The sequence below is a fragment of the Formica exsecta genome, unplaced genomic scaffold (genome assembly GCF_003651465.1).
Source record: "Formica exsecta isolate Colony F162 unplaced genomic scaffold, ASM365146v1 scaffold72, whole genome shotgun sequence".
NCBI classification, from domain to species: Eukaryota; Metazoa; Arthropoda; class Insecta; order Hymenoptera; family Formicidae; genus Formica; species Formica exsecta.
The window spans coordinates 6,518,277-6,533,146 of record NW_021853485.1 but is presented as its reverse complement, the minus strand read 5'-3'; the positions used below and the strand labels follow the sequence as shown (position 1 = coordinate 6,533,146).

Sequence of the window (14,870 nt, the reverse complement as noted above, 5' to 3'; positions counted from 1 at the left end):
AATATGTATAATAGATTATACTTAAGAATAATGTTGCTATCTCCTGTTCTGGTCCATTTTTTAACAAGTAATTAATGAGCATTTCGCGTTAAGCCAAATGTGTATAAATTTAGTTAATGTTCAGCTATATGTTATGATTTACAGAGAAAAACTTTCGTTGTTAAGAATGTTTCGTAAAGGCAGAAAATATTTATTATCTGATTATTAGATTTATCGCAGGTCTTCATTTTTATGAACCTCGTTTATTCATGTATTTTTTTTACACCGCGGCATAATTGCACGATCAACGCGAAAACGTCACGATAAACCTTTACCCCCAGGAATTTCCGACTCTAGTCGCGATGCTGACAATAATCGTAAAGCATCAACAGACGCGGAATATTTTTATCGCTACCGTTACCGCCTCGGTATACATACCACCGATTTCGCGTCACGCCACCCACGATGGCGCGGCACGGAAATTACAGCTCGCACCGAAACGACCGCAAACGCGTTTGAAAATTAAACCGCTTCACCGACAATAATTCTCGCGGTATTCGAGAAGCGTCCCGCCTTTAACTTCTCGTCGGAACCCTTGTAGCCCGTAGATTACATGTCATCTCGTAGAAGCCGCTCTTTATGAGCGATCTAGGTCCTAGCTAAAGTTTGGCTTAGAACAACCGTTTGAACCTGATACACAGAGCGATAACCGCTATCCTCTCCTAAGGGCCGGTGAAATAATGAAGATAAACAGTCATAAAACGAAGCGGTTTTTACTTCTCTTCTTTTTTTTATAAATAGATCCTAGGGAAACAATTTTTTTTCTCGTGATGTAAAGTTATTTCTGTAGACCCAAAGAGTCTTTCTATAGAGCCAAAAAGTTATTATATTTTCGTAAAGCCACCTTTATTTAACGATACTCTTTTTATACATTTTACGTGTCTTTTATAAGCGGCACATATTATGAAGAGATAAAAAATATCTAAAAGGAAGACATAAGTTTGAAATTTTTTATTCTATCATATTTTCCTCGCGTATATTTTTGCGGTATAATAATAAATTGAAGAGTTTACATATTTTTTTCTTTTTAGTTTTGAAAAATTTTAAATTGATTTACACATGCAGATGGAGGACTCGCGGCTATGGCCACGACAATGCGTGTCTGTGCGCGAGGAGGGCGAAACGCAGGAATGGCCGATGACCCCGTCTGGCCGGATCCCTTCCGCCCACGCATCGTGGCCTCTGCTAAGGGCAAAAAAAAAGCGCGAGGAGATCGAGAGCCGCACGGTGAACTGGCAACGCACGAATCGCGATATCACGCCGATTACCTGCGAGAGATATTTAATCCTTCCGCTCTCCTAGCCCGCGCAATCCTAATCACGCATATATCTTTTTACGCACTTAAAACTATGTAAGTAGATAATTTTGGAATCGTTCACAATTCTGCCAAGAAGAAAAAAATCGAACCACTTGGATTTTTATCCAAATAAATATAAACACAATATTATATAAAAATTAAAGCTATGCGATCCGGCACTTTAATGTATTTACTGCACTAATTGCAATTCTGGTCCCTTCACATTCATTCATTTGCCTGTTCGCAACACTTTATTGTAAATGAAATTCATTTCGACTTTAATGATTATATTACATTATTTGTTTTTGCACAGTAGCCACAGAATCTCCCGATATTACATGTAAAATCTTAACCATTCTAAAACGGTAACGCGAAATAACTGCTAATGTAGATTAACATTAATATCATTTTACCGTGTAATAACGGAAAATTACAATATAATCAGAGTACAAAAGCAAATAAGATTTTATACTGATCGGTTAGTAGCTAATATAAATAGCCAACATATTTTTGAATATGTTATTAATTAGAAGAAGCAAGTTCAAGTGGAAAAAGTGATACGCGTCTCTTAATAATTGTCATCGCGAAGATTTTTAATTCCAGCTAAATATATATATGAGTTTTTTTAGCGACAAAAGAATCAAAAAGCCGCGAATAAGCGTCCTCCAACGCGATCAACTGCCGCTGATATTCGGGCAAAGAGATTTCCAACATCGTTCAAGGCGATAAACACATCGCGGGCATATCGACGCGCTAATAAACGACATGTATTAAAACGAGATAAGTCGCTAACCCGTCTGTTCCACTGTTTACGGCTTGAAATCGGTGCGGGGTGCCAGCTGGAAAAATAAGAGACACGCGTCGAACATGCGGGTTACGGTCGACGAACTGGCGATGCGTTATAGCGATCTTCATTGCCATGCCTGATCGCAACGTAGATTCATTGATGCATAAGTAATTCTATTAAATCTTTATCAAATTTAGAAAGCGTATTTTCTCGCGAATCGTCATTCGAAATATGAACATTTAGGTCACGGTACCATTTTGTATCATTTTTTATACTTTATAAGGCTAATAGCTCTGACTTTCTCTTTCTCCTATAATTCAGGATATAATTATCGTAACATTTAATTTTGCGAATATTAAACGCGATTGGAATGAAGGTTGTCTAAGATTCTCTAAAGAATATTTAGAGCGTTGAAATAAAATATATTCCTCTGTAACGATTCCATTCTGCGACTTTGCCCGATGGAAAAGAAGGCGTTTACACGTTTTTTTCCGCCGAACTCTTCGAATTATTTTCCGCACGCATCAACCGCGGATGCGGGACCGGTTTATCGCGCGGATCCGGTCGGTTTATTAAAACCTCGCCTCGAGCGTCGCATCCCAAATATCTCGTTATCTATTATTCCGCGGCGCTCACGCCGGTATCAATGATACCGGCGCCGCGCATCGAATATTTATGCGCGGGTGGAAACGATAAATCGCTCGCGCTACGTTCCACGTGCACTCTCGATTCCGCGTGTTTTTCTCGATTTTCGTCTCGACTTGGCGACTCGTAACACAGACATGACCCCGCTCAACCGCGCGAAAGCTCGATGTGTGGACCCGGTTTATTAAGACCGAAATAAACTGCCACGATGTAACGGTCACGGCCAGCAATTAAATTTTAAGTACTTACGGATGCGCACACGCTTGCAACCGAGGCGAGCGAGTGCATCGCTCTTACGTCGCGAGCGTTTACGAGCGTGTGGAGGTAAACGCGACCGCGCCGAAGCGTGCACAGTAGGTGATGCTATCGTCTTGTCCGGTGATACATAAAAGATAACTGTCAATTAGCAGTAAATTTGTAAAAGCAGCATCTGTCGTAGAATAAATAGATTTACAGGAATAGTTTTTCTCTTGAAATAGAGTTACATTTAACATTCTTAAAGCTTAACGCGAATGCGATCGTACATTTTAATATATAATAATTAATGAGCAAATCACATTGATATCAGAGAGAAACTCCAAATTTTCACCTATTTATAATTCTCTTATATGTATTCCCTACGTAGGATGCAATTTCCCTCCAATGCAACGCGTGGCTCCATCTCATAATGCGTGAGTGGATCTCGTCCGTTCGTGGATCAGCGGGAATATCTGGATCGTCGCGGCCATCGATCACTTTTGTCACGGGCCGCGCGAGTTTATTTTCAGAGAGAGAGAGGAGAGATGGGAGAAGAGGGACGATCGTTAACGCTAGAGGTGCGGGGCATATACATCTCTCGCTCTTTTTTGTTCTGCCTCTTATTTATTTCTCCTTTTTTCCCCTTTTTTTTCTTATCAAGTCCGCGGGACCACCTGTCGCTTTACGCCGGCAATTATGTTCTCGCGATTACGAGAGCGCGAGCGCGAGACGAGCGGCGGAGCTTTAATCGGATCTCGCGCGATTTGTCGCGAAAGTTTGTCGCGAACGCGTGTTCCCAGGCAGCGCCGCCGCGGCACTTCTACGACGATATAAAAGAAACGTAATCGCCCAGGCCAACGAACAACCGTGGCCTCGGCTTCAGGGTCGTTTCGACTATTATCCCGCAGCAGTTGAGGATGCAGTAGAAACGCATCGCTCGGAGGCCGCGCTCGATGTTTCGAACCTGACGATACTCACGATACCTCGATATATCCGAGTAACACGCTCTGATCATCGGAATATTGATACGTACTTTGTTTTATATTCGACGTTACTCAATACCATGAAATCTGATTACAAGATTAACTGATAATTATGTAATATCCCGTATGATTTTACATGCATGGATATTAATTAACCGATTAGTTATGTATTAGTTGATTTTGCGTAATTAATTAGAGAATATGGAATAGAAAGAAGTATCTCTGTAAAATGAGATATTTAATTTTATGGATTACGTTTATCATATTTATATTTGGAATTTTATGTGCGTGCGTCCCCAGTAATATAAACACAAAATATTTACCACGCGCGCGTTATACATTTAAGAAAAGATAAAAATTATATATAGTTTTTTCTCTCAAATTTCTACCTTACTTTTTAAATTCTTGTCTTCCCCTTTATTAATACCGAACATAATCGCTGCGTATAATGAAAAAGCAGATAAATCGACCGATAAATTAATATCGAAAGACAACTCGAAGAAACCGTTCATCACTTCGTTCGCTCGCTTTTTTTTGGGCGAATATCCTGGAGCGAGAGTTCATTCACGGTATTCGAACGATTCGAAATTCGAATGGGAGGTGGCCAGCAGCCGAGAATGAAGAAAAATACTGTGGACGTGTTCTAGATCTCGCCAACGAGTAACGATCCCTACGAGCGCGCCTCGCATCCCATGACGGTATTAACCTCGCCGCGGGCACGTGTTCCGAGGAGCGAGTCCTCTTTTATTACTTATTAGCGACACCCAAAGCGCACGCTGGCTCCTCTCTCGCATCGCGGCGATGCGATTTTAATGATGCGTTTCAAGGTCCCAAGGTCTCTGCCACGGATAAGCTACAGGGTCGTTGCCGTCTGATCCCGGTGACAGCTTAGGTCTTAGCTAGAAGTCTCGATATCGCGTTTCTCGTATCGATACCGAAGATTCTCCATCCAAATGTTCTCATTTTTCCAACTATACTAAATCTTTCACAGCGCTATTCTCTGTTCATCTGTGAATTCCTTTACTAATTTAGAAATATATTTTCTTAACGATCTTACTAGAGAATCTTAAGTCTTAAAAAGAATCGTAAGTCTTAAAAAAGGATACCTGTCACACACGAAGAAGATGTATTACTTCATTTTATGAGATTTATATTGATACAAAGAATCATCTCTGTGATTTATTTTTGAAGAAGTGTGATACAAATTTTGCAATACTCGCGCGAAAAGTCAAATTTGTATGAGAAATGAATCCAAGATACATCGTGAAATTTCGACGACTCTGACTCTGCCACGCTGACATCTCATCAAGGATATACGAGATCGAGAAATGAGAGAACCCGACACCATCGAGAGGTCAAGACGTCGTCATGCCGATGAAACGACAATTTGCAAGGTCCGCGAGTTGCGCTCGTAGACGGCGATACGAGCAAAGAGACCTTCGCGCGATGGTCAGGGCCACGGGGTTCTTGCGCCGAGAGCGTTAATCTCGCGAACGCGCTACGTGATCGCGCAAACTGCACACGCATATGTGCCTATGTACGCTCGAATATGCATACAGCGTAGGTTTTTTCCCGCATACACCCGCGCAATTATCGCAGAGTCTGCGTAATCGTTATCTTATTGGAGATACGTTAGATCTAAAAAATGTAATCCTAGGAAAACGAGATAATATCGTGAGAAAAAATTCTAAGTGTTCCAAAACAGTCAATTTTAATATTAATTGATACTTTCTTTAACCAAACTAAAGTCTTTTTGAATTAAAATATCATATAAGATAATGAGATCTAGCCATTGAGATATTTAAAATATTGAGCTTTAAAAAGTTACAATAAAGAATAATACGATAAGAAAGCTCACTTACATTTTTCTTTAAGAAACTATCAATATCATCTTCATTAAAATATTTATCATTAAAATTAAGAAATAATTTGTCGCTATCAATTATAAATATTATTTTTTATAAAGTTGCTTGATAATAACATTTTATTTTTATAAGGAATATTAAGCAACTTTTTTTAATTTCTGCAGCCTGTCAAAAGACGTTTGTGATTCTGTTGCAGGGATCTCAAAATGGAGAATATCGTGCTGCAGGACGAACGCAAGGAACATATCAAGATAGTGGGTGAGAGGCAAATGTGTGTGTTGTATATCTGAACGTCGACGTATCGCGCGGGACGAAAGAACGTTATGGTCGCGGCGATTGTAGCAATCGCCATCGATCGAATCGCGTAGATTAGCGTGCACCGCGAAAATCGCGACTATAATGTTTCCGCTCGCGTGACCCTTGATTTTCGAGCGTGAAATCAGATCTGCTTGTGCCTGGCAAAAATCCGCATAAAAAATTGCACTTGCGATAAAATTGGCCGCAATTTATATAATTACGCAGAAACACGATGCCCGTTATTTTTAACGATCTTCGACTGCTATGGCGAATCAGATCCCTACACAGATATTTCACAAAAGAATCGAATAGATTGTGAAATGCTTCGTAATTTTGTAGATGTTTTTTCTACTTACAAAAAGAATATAAAATAGCGCGTTTTTTTACTTTTCAATTTATTACTATCTATTTATTATATATTAATGTGATTTATACACGCATTTGGCTTGATATATAGTATTATAATTTCACAATCTAATTTTAATAACGCAATCGAAGATTATAAAAAATTTTTCGTAAAAAGCACTCACCAGTCGATGTCTTTTGCAATCGTAGATTTCGGTCTCAGCAACATTTATGCCAGCGACGATCCTCTGCGAACGCACTGTGGATCTCCGGAGTATGCTGCTCCCGAACTCTTCGTCGTGGGTAAACGATATGGGCCGGAAGTAGATTTATGGAGCCTGTAAATAGATATTGTATATGCAAGATATAAATATTTGCAAGTTTTATTATATAAAAGAGTTTTTTAAAAATATTTTTCTTTAACGTGTATGTAGTGTCAAAAAGTGCACTTGGACCGTTTTACATTTTAATTATAATACAGCATACTAAATTGTGTCGCAACGTTTAAATATTGTGCAACAATATGATACGCAGAGGAGTCGTTTTGTACGGAATGACAATTGGTCGACTTCCGTTTCTGTGTCCCCGCGACGAATGGACATCGTCGGAGGAACGTCGACGGAGATTGATGATCCAGATCAACAGGGGCTTGACGTCGATCCAAGAAAAAGCCATGTGCCAAACATCGATTGAGTGTAGGAACTTGATAAACCGTTTGCTCGTCCCATTAGCTCGTGAGAGAATCACTATTCGAGAGATCCTTGATCATCCGTGGATCCTCGCGTCGTCGAAGAACAATCTATGTTTTGAAAACGACTTGAAGGTTTCCGATCATCTCGCGGTAATATATACAAAATTCTTTATAATCCTTGACAATCGTGGAAAAAATTTGAAGAAGACAATATATAGAAAATATGTGATACATTATCTCTTTATAGATATAATTTTACTTTTAATATGTCTATTTTTATAATTATTTCCTTCCATTATACATATTATACTTTAATATATATTTCATAATGTCTTTTTTAGAAACCGCAAATTTCTAGATCTTTTAATCCAATTTTCTTAAAATACTTATATTATCCATAATACGGTAGATTTAGATATTTTTGCCTCTCTTGTGCATTATTATAGCAATATTATGCACTGAATTTTCCATTTTACCACCGTCTACTTTGCAATTTTTTTGATTGGCCTTAAAATATGCACCAATTAATGACGCTATACAAAATGCCTGTGCAAGATGATTGCATTGCTGATTATTGTAGATAATAAACGAGATTGCGACGGCAATGCGAACAAACGTAGTCGCTGTCGAGGCTGAATTAATGAGACGAAAGTATGGGGAAATCGGCGGCATATATAATATCAAGTAAGAGGAATACCAACGTGAACTTTATTTTACAAGAAAGTACTGTAATGTTATAATTATTCATATCCGGACGTATATCTTTTAATTTTAATAGAGCACACAAATTACACCAAACAACCGTTGCTGCTTATCAATTAACACCACGACTCCTTCGAAATTCCACATGTCGAATTGAAAATGTATCGTCGTCGACCATGACTATCAGGTGATATAATTACATACAGAATAATTTAAATAAATTTTTTAAACTGCAATCCTTGAAAAAAAATATTTTTTAAAAATATTCCATAATAATATAACCAGAGTATTTTTCATAATAAAAATAAGATTTGTCTTATTTATGAGTTTTTTATAACAAATAGACTTATTTATTTCATTATTCATAATAATTATATTTATTTCATTATAATGTATAAAGTAATGAAAAAATTGAAACACCCTGCATATATTACTTGCAAAATGTAAAAACAATTCTTCCTATAGAGAAAAAATATTATATTTCGTATAAATTCCTTTTATAAAGAAACAATTGTTTTCCGTATATTAAAAATAATATATATTTATTAAAAATAATATATATTACGAATTATATACACATATAATTATTTCTCTAGATTTTTTTTTACTACATTTATATAGAACGACGAAGGACAATTATCAAAATAGTACACCCAAAAATTCTGACAATACTGATCGCATAATCGTTATGCGACGCGGCCAGATGCAAGAACAGTCGGCCAAACAATCCTCATTACACGGTTCCACGACATGGAACTGGCGATGCCGCTCCGGAAACGGAAATCGTTCTTCCGAGGAACGGAGAAATTCCGTAAAATTCAACTTGCCTTTATCTTACTTTTCTTATTCCAATTATTAGGATTATAATAAGCACGAAGTATATCCCCTAGTTAATTATTAATTTTTCGTTTAGAGAATTCGCTACGAAACATCTACCATGAACCCGTCTTCATCGCCCCAACAATATCATGTATCGCAAATTCTAAAAAGTCAGGACGATAGAATTTCAGATCGACGATTATATAGGTATTTTATGAAAGAATGCTAAAAGTACAATTATATTTATATATATGCAATAGCGACAATTAATTGTTATACCGATTATAAATAGAAACGAAACGTATCAATCGAGAAATTCTGCATCCTATACTAATCCTAAAAGGACAGGAAAGAGCGAAGGTTTCTCTAGAAATTATAAAATGGACTATGAAATAACCCCTAGTCGTTCGATTTTGCAAACCTATTCGCGTGTTAGCAGCGAAAGCATGCCTACTTCGCGAAACAAAGTAATAATTTACTGATGAAACAATTATATTTAATTCAATCAATATTCAATTTGTAATTTATGCAATATTTTTCAGGAGAGCTTTCATAAAAAAATACTTTCTCCACCATGGCGATATCGAGTTGCAAGTGCGAGAACTAGAAGGAATATATGAAAGTGGAAATACTTTTGAAATGATTGAATACGTTTTTATTTTCTTTAACGAATATTACTATTGTATAAATATACGCGCGTCTATTGAAACCGACGATTAATTTCATTAAATTGCTCGGATGCATCCACTACTTAAGAAATCTCGATCATTCAAATTAGAGGAAAATTATTTTCATCGAAAAGCTATTCTGTATTATTTTTCATGTATAACATATAGAATAATCTGTACGTACGACGAATAAACTCCAATAAATACCATTGACATATAGAATCCCAAATGCATTCACAATATGTGACTAGTATTTTTATAATAATCAATATAAATACCTGCGATTAATTGAAAATGTTCCAAGGCCGACCGTTGCATCTTCCGATGTAAAGTCGGCTACATCTAATATGGCTGCCTATGCCGATTTCTCTACCCCGTCTGATATTCGTTCACAAATATAATATAAAACGCGCTCATATATCGCTTTCCATTCAAACTACAAGAAAACGGATACAAATTTCAATGCATTAGATTATACAGTCGTACAATTAATGTATTTTGGATTCAACAAGTATATACTTACTCTTCGAACGTGGAGAAAGACGTTGAACATACGCGATCGAGAACCAAACTGATAGATTTTCAAACTGGAATAGCAGGAGGGGAGGAGAAACGACTGTAAGAGCTGAAATAAGATTAAGTAATTAATCGAATTTGCAGAAGAATGAAAAAATTATCATTAAATATTAATTGAACAATGTTATACCATAGATTCTTCATTTGCGAGTCGCATATGTTGTATATATTAAAGCGTCGAAAGTTGTTATAATAATATAACAGCGAGAAGAAACGCGAAGAAACGTGAAGAGATGCGAGAACGCCAGGAGACGAAACACGGGAAAGGACGAGAATGATGGAACAGGGGAATGGCTGAACGGAGAAACGAGTCGAGCGCGCGCGATTCAAACGGCGATATTGTCGATTCGCGGAGTGCGCAAGCCCCAACCAATCAGAATGTACCACATGGATGCATTCGAGCTGCCGCTCGTTGACAAGATATGAAGGCAACGCATTGCGTCATATGAGAGCATAGAGCGATATATTCGTCAAGCATGTCACGGTTTGTTATCAGGTACAAGTCCGTCGAGAATCACCGCGAGGAAAGATGCTACTGGCATTTACGTACATTTACGAGTGCATACATATGCACTATACAAAGGCCGTTAACGTGAACTCCAAACGTAAGAATGTCGCCACGGACGGTATGATACCGAATCGTTTCATCTTCACGTTCGTCTTTGTATCCGGACTCGCCGCTGCTTTCGTCGTCACATTACTGGCACAATATTTACGCGGCGTGCCCACCGATTACGAGGGTGAGCAAAAGTTGATAAACGTATATAATTACGTTTGCCATGACATGTGAGATAAAAATATCATTTATTGCGATATTTGCGAATTACGATAAGAATATGAGAGCTGACAGTTTGTTTTGATCCTTTTTTTTCAGAGAATGAATTCCGTAACAAGTTTGCATCGCTTCCCTTGGAAAGTTTTTTGAATGTTTACTACGACAGCAGACTCACCTTTCCATCAGATAACACCGAACTCGATAAAGTGCAAGTTCAGAACACTATGGCATCGACAGCAGAAGCCCTGACGTCTTTGCAGTTAGCAATGGAGATGAAAGTATCTGGAAAGCAAAAGAAAGCTATAAAATTGTTCCAACATGCTGTGGCATTAGCACCTTGTCATCCAGATGTTTTGAATCATTATGGAGAGTTTTTAGAGCATACTCAGAACAATATAATCAAAGCTAATGAGTTTTACGTACGTGCTTTAACTTACAAACCGAATCATGAAGGTGCTTTGGTAAACAGTCAAAGAACAGCTCGAGTAGTCGAGGAACTCGACAGACTAATGCTCAAACGCATTGACGAGAAAAGAAATACACTGTCAAATATACCTGATGACAATGTCGCATTAATACGTGCTAAAACAGAGGCTTATTTCCAGCATATTTATCACACAGTTGGAATTGAAGGAAATACTATGAATCTGGCACAGACAAGAGCTATAGTCGAGACACGCCTTGCAGTTGATGGAAAGAGTATTGATGAACACAATGAAATCATTGGATTAGATGCTGCCATGAAATATATCATTGCGACCATGGGCAATAAGTAAGTTTCTAATTTTATGAGAAAATCCAAAGGCTTGTTACTATTCTAATATTTATTATTCATTATTCAGGGTATGGTCCATTTCTATAAAAAATATATTAGAAATACATAGACGTGTGCTAGGACATGTGAATCCTGTCGAAGGTGGTGAATTTCGAAGAACTCAAGTGTACGTTGGTGGCCATATACCTCCAGGTCCAGATGATATACATTATTTGATGGAGGAATTTGTATTATGGTTAAATAGTGAACAAGCCATCAGAATGCATCCAGTAAGGTAAACAAATTTTTCATTTTACATTTACTAAATTGATATTACTATATTAATATTTACTATCTCTTCTTTTGCATTTAGTTTTATCCAAAACTTTGTTCAGAATTTTAATCCAAAAAATTTGTTTCATAGATATGCTGCTCTCGCACATTATAAATTGGTACATATACATCCGTTTGCCGATGGAAACGGTAGAACATCCCGCTTGCTCATGAATATGATTCTTATGCGGGCCGGATATCCGCCTGTTATCATCCATAAACAACACCGTCATAAATATTATGAAAATTTGCAATTGGCAAATACCGGAGATGTGAGACCATTTGTAAGATTTATAGCAGAATGCACAGAGCAGACATTGGATTTGTTCTTATGGGCAACTAGCGAATTTTCTCGACAAGAGACCCCTGCTCTGAGCCAAGAAACTTTATTTACGGAAGATCATAATACGATAATTTTGGATGACGAGAGCAGAAAAATATTGGAAAATTATTAAAAAGTAAGATCTGTTAAGTCAAAATTTGAAATATTTTTGAGACCAAAGAATATTAATGTTATTTATATATTTGATATCATTATTTATTAATAACTTCAATTTTTAAACTCGAGTAACTAAAAGGTTAAATAATTTACTTAACTATTTAAAGATCGAGATATCAAATAAAATCGTTAGAAAATGAAGTCTATTCACGAACAAGATTATTACAGAGCTAAAACATATCGCTCTTAATAAGTGATTTATGAAAATGTGGTAATTCTATTTAAAAGCTGCCAATTTATTTTACTGCATGTCCATGTAAATATGAATCTTCCATTGTACTGTACAAAACATGAATTAATTTATAATATTTATAATATTTAAAGTGTGTATATAATAGATGTAATAGAGAAAGTACAAATTTTTTTCTTTTTTGTACATATTGTGTACGTCAATCCTTTTATAATATCAATTTGAAGCAAAAACGAATTAATATGTGTTCTGCACATTAATTATGCAACGAAATAATACAAAGTATACTTCTTTAAATTAAAATTAAATTGTGTAAATATTTATAATCCGAGTTTTTATAACTTTTATGTACACTATTCTCAGAAAAATTAATGAAAGATTGGGCATAAGATTCGCATTGTTCAAAAGATTCTATATTGAACGTTAGATTGATAAAAGACTTACATTTATTAAATTCATGCGCGGTGATTTTAACTTGGTGTACAAATCTACATCGATCATTCTTTGCTACGATACAATCAATTCTTGGTTCTTCAAACTGATAAAAGCAACGAAGCTTCTTTTTTAGCCACAAAATCTAACAGACAAATATATTTTCTTACATTCTCCGAATCGCGCGCGTTATCAACGCAATTTATTCCGCAGTGGAGTAGACATGGCGACCGGAGCGTGAAATTTCTAGTGACTTCTAACTTCTCAGGGCGCTATTAAATTTCATATGACAAGCTTCGTCCGATATACTGATTGGCTGATATTGCAAGAAACTATCGAAATTAGAAATTCTCTATTCGATAGCCAATCGGGACGTCCGATGACTCGCCGTTTCAACGAATGAAACATCGTTGTTGCAAATCCGTTATAAACGGCATCGCTCACAACGTAATCCGTAATCCGCCGAGTAAACATTCGCCGTAGTGTCGTCGCACAGAGAGGATGTTTACGCGCTGAGTATCAGCGTTCGCGTAGATGACGAGTCGATCGCGCATTCGCGGAAACGAAGGGGAACGTTAACCGTTTAGTACGTTACGTGTAAACGAAGTGTACCCTCGAAGTTACGGGGAATTAGAGGCGACCCGTTTGCATTTCTCTCATCGTCGGTTGGGTGATCGTCGTCGGTTAGAGCATTCGAACGCGAGAGAGAATGGCAGCGGAACAATTGAGAGACACGAGGAATCCTGAGTACAGACCACTCACCGTGCGAAATTGATTCGCGAGCGATATTATCGTCATCTCATTTTCGCGGAATTGCCATTGGGCACCCCGCGCCGCCCAGTAGTCGAACAGCGCAATCGATAACCCCACGGGCGCTTTTTGCGCTGGGCGAGAGATCGTAATGGCGAGAGCGTGGCGTCGAGGGCGATAGAGAGGCAGCGGGAGTGGGAGATCGTGGTAAAAACAATGCCAAATCGCCAAGGAGCAGCGCGTAAGTGAACGAATATCCCGAACGAAAGCGCGTATCGCTCGCGCGGTACTTTCGCATACCGATTCGCAGACGGAGTGTAATCTGTGTGTGTGTGTGTGTGTATGTATGTGTGCGTGCGTGCGTGCTTCCGGTGCGTCAGTTTTTTTACCGCGGTAGCCTGCCGCTCGGCGATTTCTTCGACGAGAGTGCTCGCCCCGTAGCGTAATTAACCTCACGCACGATGTAACACTCGTTGGATTACTTTGTCTGTGTGTGTATTTGCGTTGAAGATTTATTTCATTTACTTTACGTATATTTACAGAGAACCGAGTCGCTTAACGAATAGAGTATTGGTGAATAAATATAACAAAATATTTAGTTTTCAGTTTGAAAATAGTGTCTCCACTTCCTCATGTCTTCTTGAAGTCAATTAATAATATATTATTCTTGTATTTTTTATATATTAAAATTTGTAATGTTTTATAATTATAAATTTATTATATTTTTGCAATATAAAGGATTTTCTCTCTTGTAATCTCTAAATATTGCACGCGCGCGAGATTTTCCGTTTCAAAATTCGCCATATGTGTGTGTCTCCATTTAAAAAAAAAAGTTGCAATATTTATGGGATTTTATTTTCTTTGTCAGTGAATTGACGTAGCAGTGGGAGGAGACATGCCAAAATATCACATATTCTTATAAAAATAGCATCACAAAAATTCGAATTGGCGACAGACGATGCGTCCGAAATCACGCTTTGTCGAGTATTGTTGCTATATACAATAGAGGGAAACTTTTTGTGTTTCCTGAAATTTTAACTTATTGTTAATGGAAGATTAAGAAAAATAGAATAAAAGCATGAAATATTTTTTTAAATTTCAAGTTTGATATAATGTTCTAAACACTTTGCAATTTGAGAAGTAAATTTTGTTAGAATTTTAAGTAAATAATTATATATATATATAT

The 14,870-nt window shown here is 37.2% G+C and overlaps 2 protein-coding genes across 2 annotated transcripts in view; both read left to right on the top strand.

Moving 5' to 3' along the window:
- LOC115243652 (hormonally up-regulated neu tumor-associated kinase homolog B-like) overlaps positions 1–9,445 on the top strand; it is a 39,422-nt gene extending 29,977 nt beyond the window's left edge. The window contains exons 4-12 of the mRNA XM_029820794.1: positions 6,050–6,111; positions 6,706–6,835; positions 7,030–7,336; positions 7,767–7,870; positions 7,965–8,075; positions 8,510–8,699; positions 8,802–8,914; positions 9,000–9,174; positions 9,250–9,445. Coding sequence (XP_029676654.1) covers positions 6,050–6,111; positions 6,706–6,835; positions 7,030–7,336; positions 7,767–7,870; positions 7,965–8,075; positions 8,510–8,699; positions 8,802–8,914; positions 9,000–9,174; positions 9,250–9,327 — 1,270 coding nt within the window. The 3' untranslated portion in view covers positions 9,328–9,445. The remainder of the gene's footprint in view (positions 1–6,049; positions 6,112–6,705; positions 6,836–7,029; positions 7,337–7,766; positions 7,871–7,964; positions 8,076–8,509; positions 8,700–8,801; positions 8,915–8,999; positions 9,175–9,249) is intronic.
- Positions 9,446–10,346: 901 nt separating this feature from the next.
- LOC115243535 (protein adenylyltransferase Fic-like) lies at positions 10,347–12,671 on the top strand. The gene is made up of 4 exons (XM_029820635.1): positions 10,347–10,691; positions 10,826–11,498; positions 11,569–11,775; positions 11,905–12,671. Exons 1-4 carry the CDS (start codon positions 10,481–10,483, stop codon positions 12,266–12,268), a joined length of 1,455 nt encoding a protein of 484 aa, XP_029676495.1. The 5' UTR covers positions 10,347–10,480; the 3' UTR covers positions 12,269–12,671.
- The last annotated feature ends 2,199 nt before the right edge of the window (positions 12,672–14,870 follow it).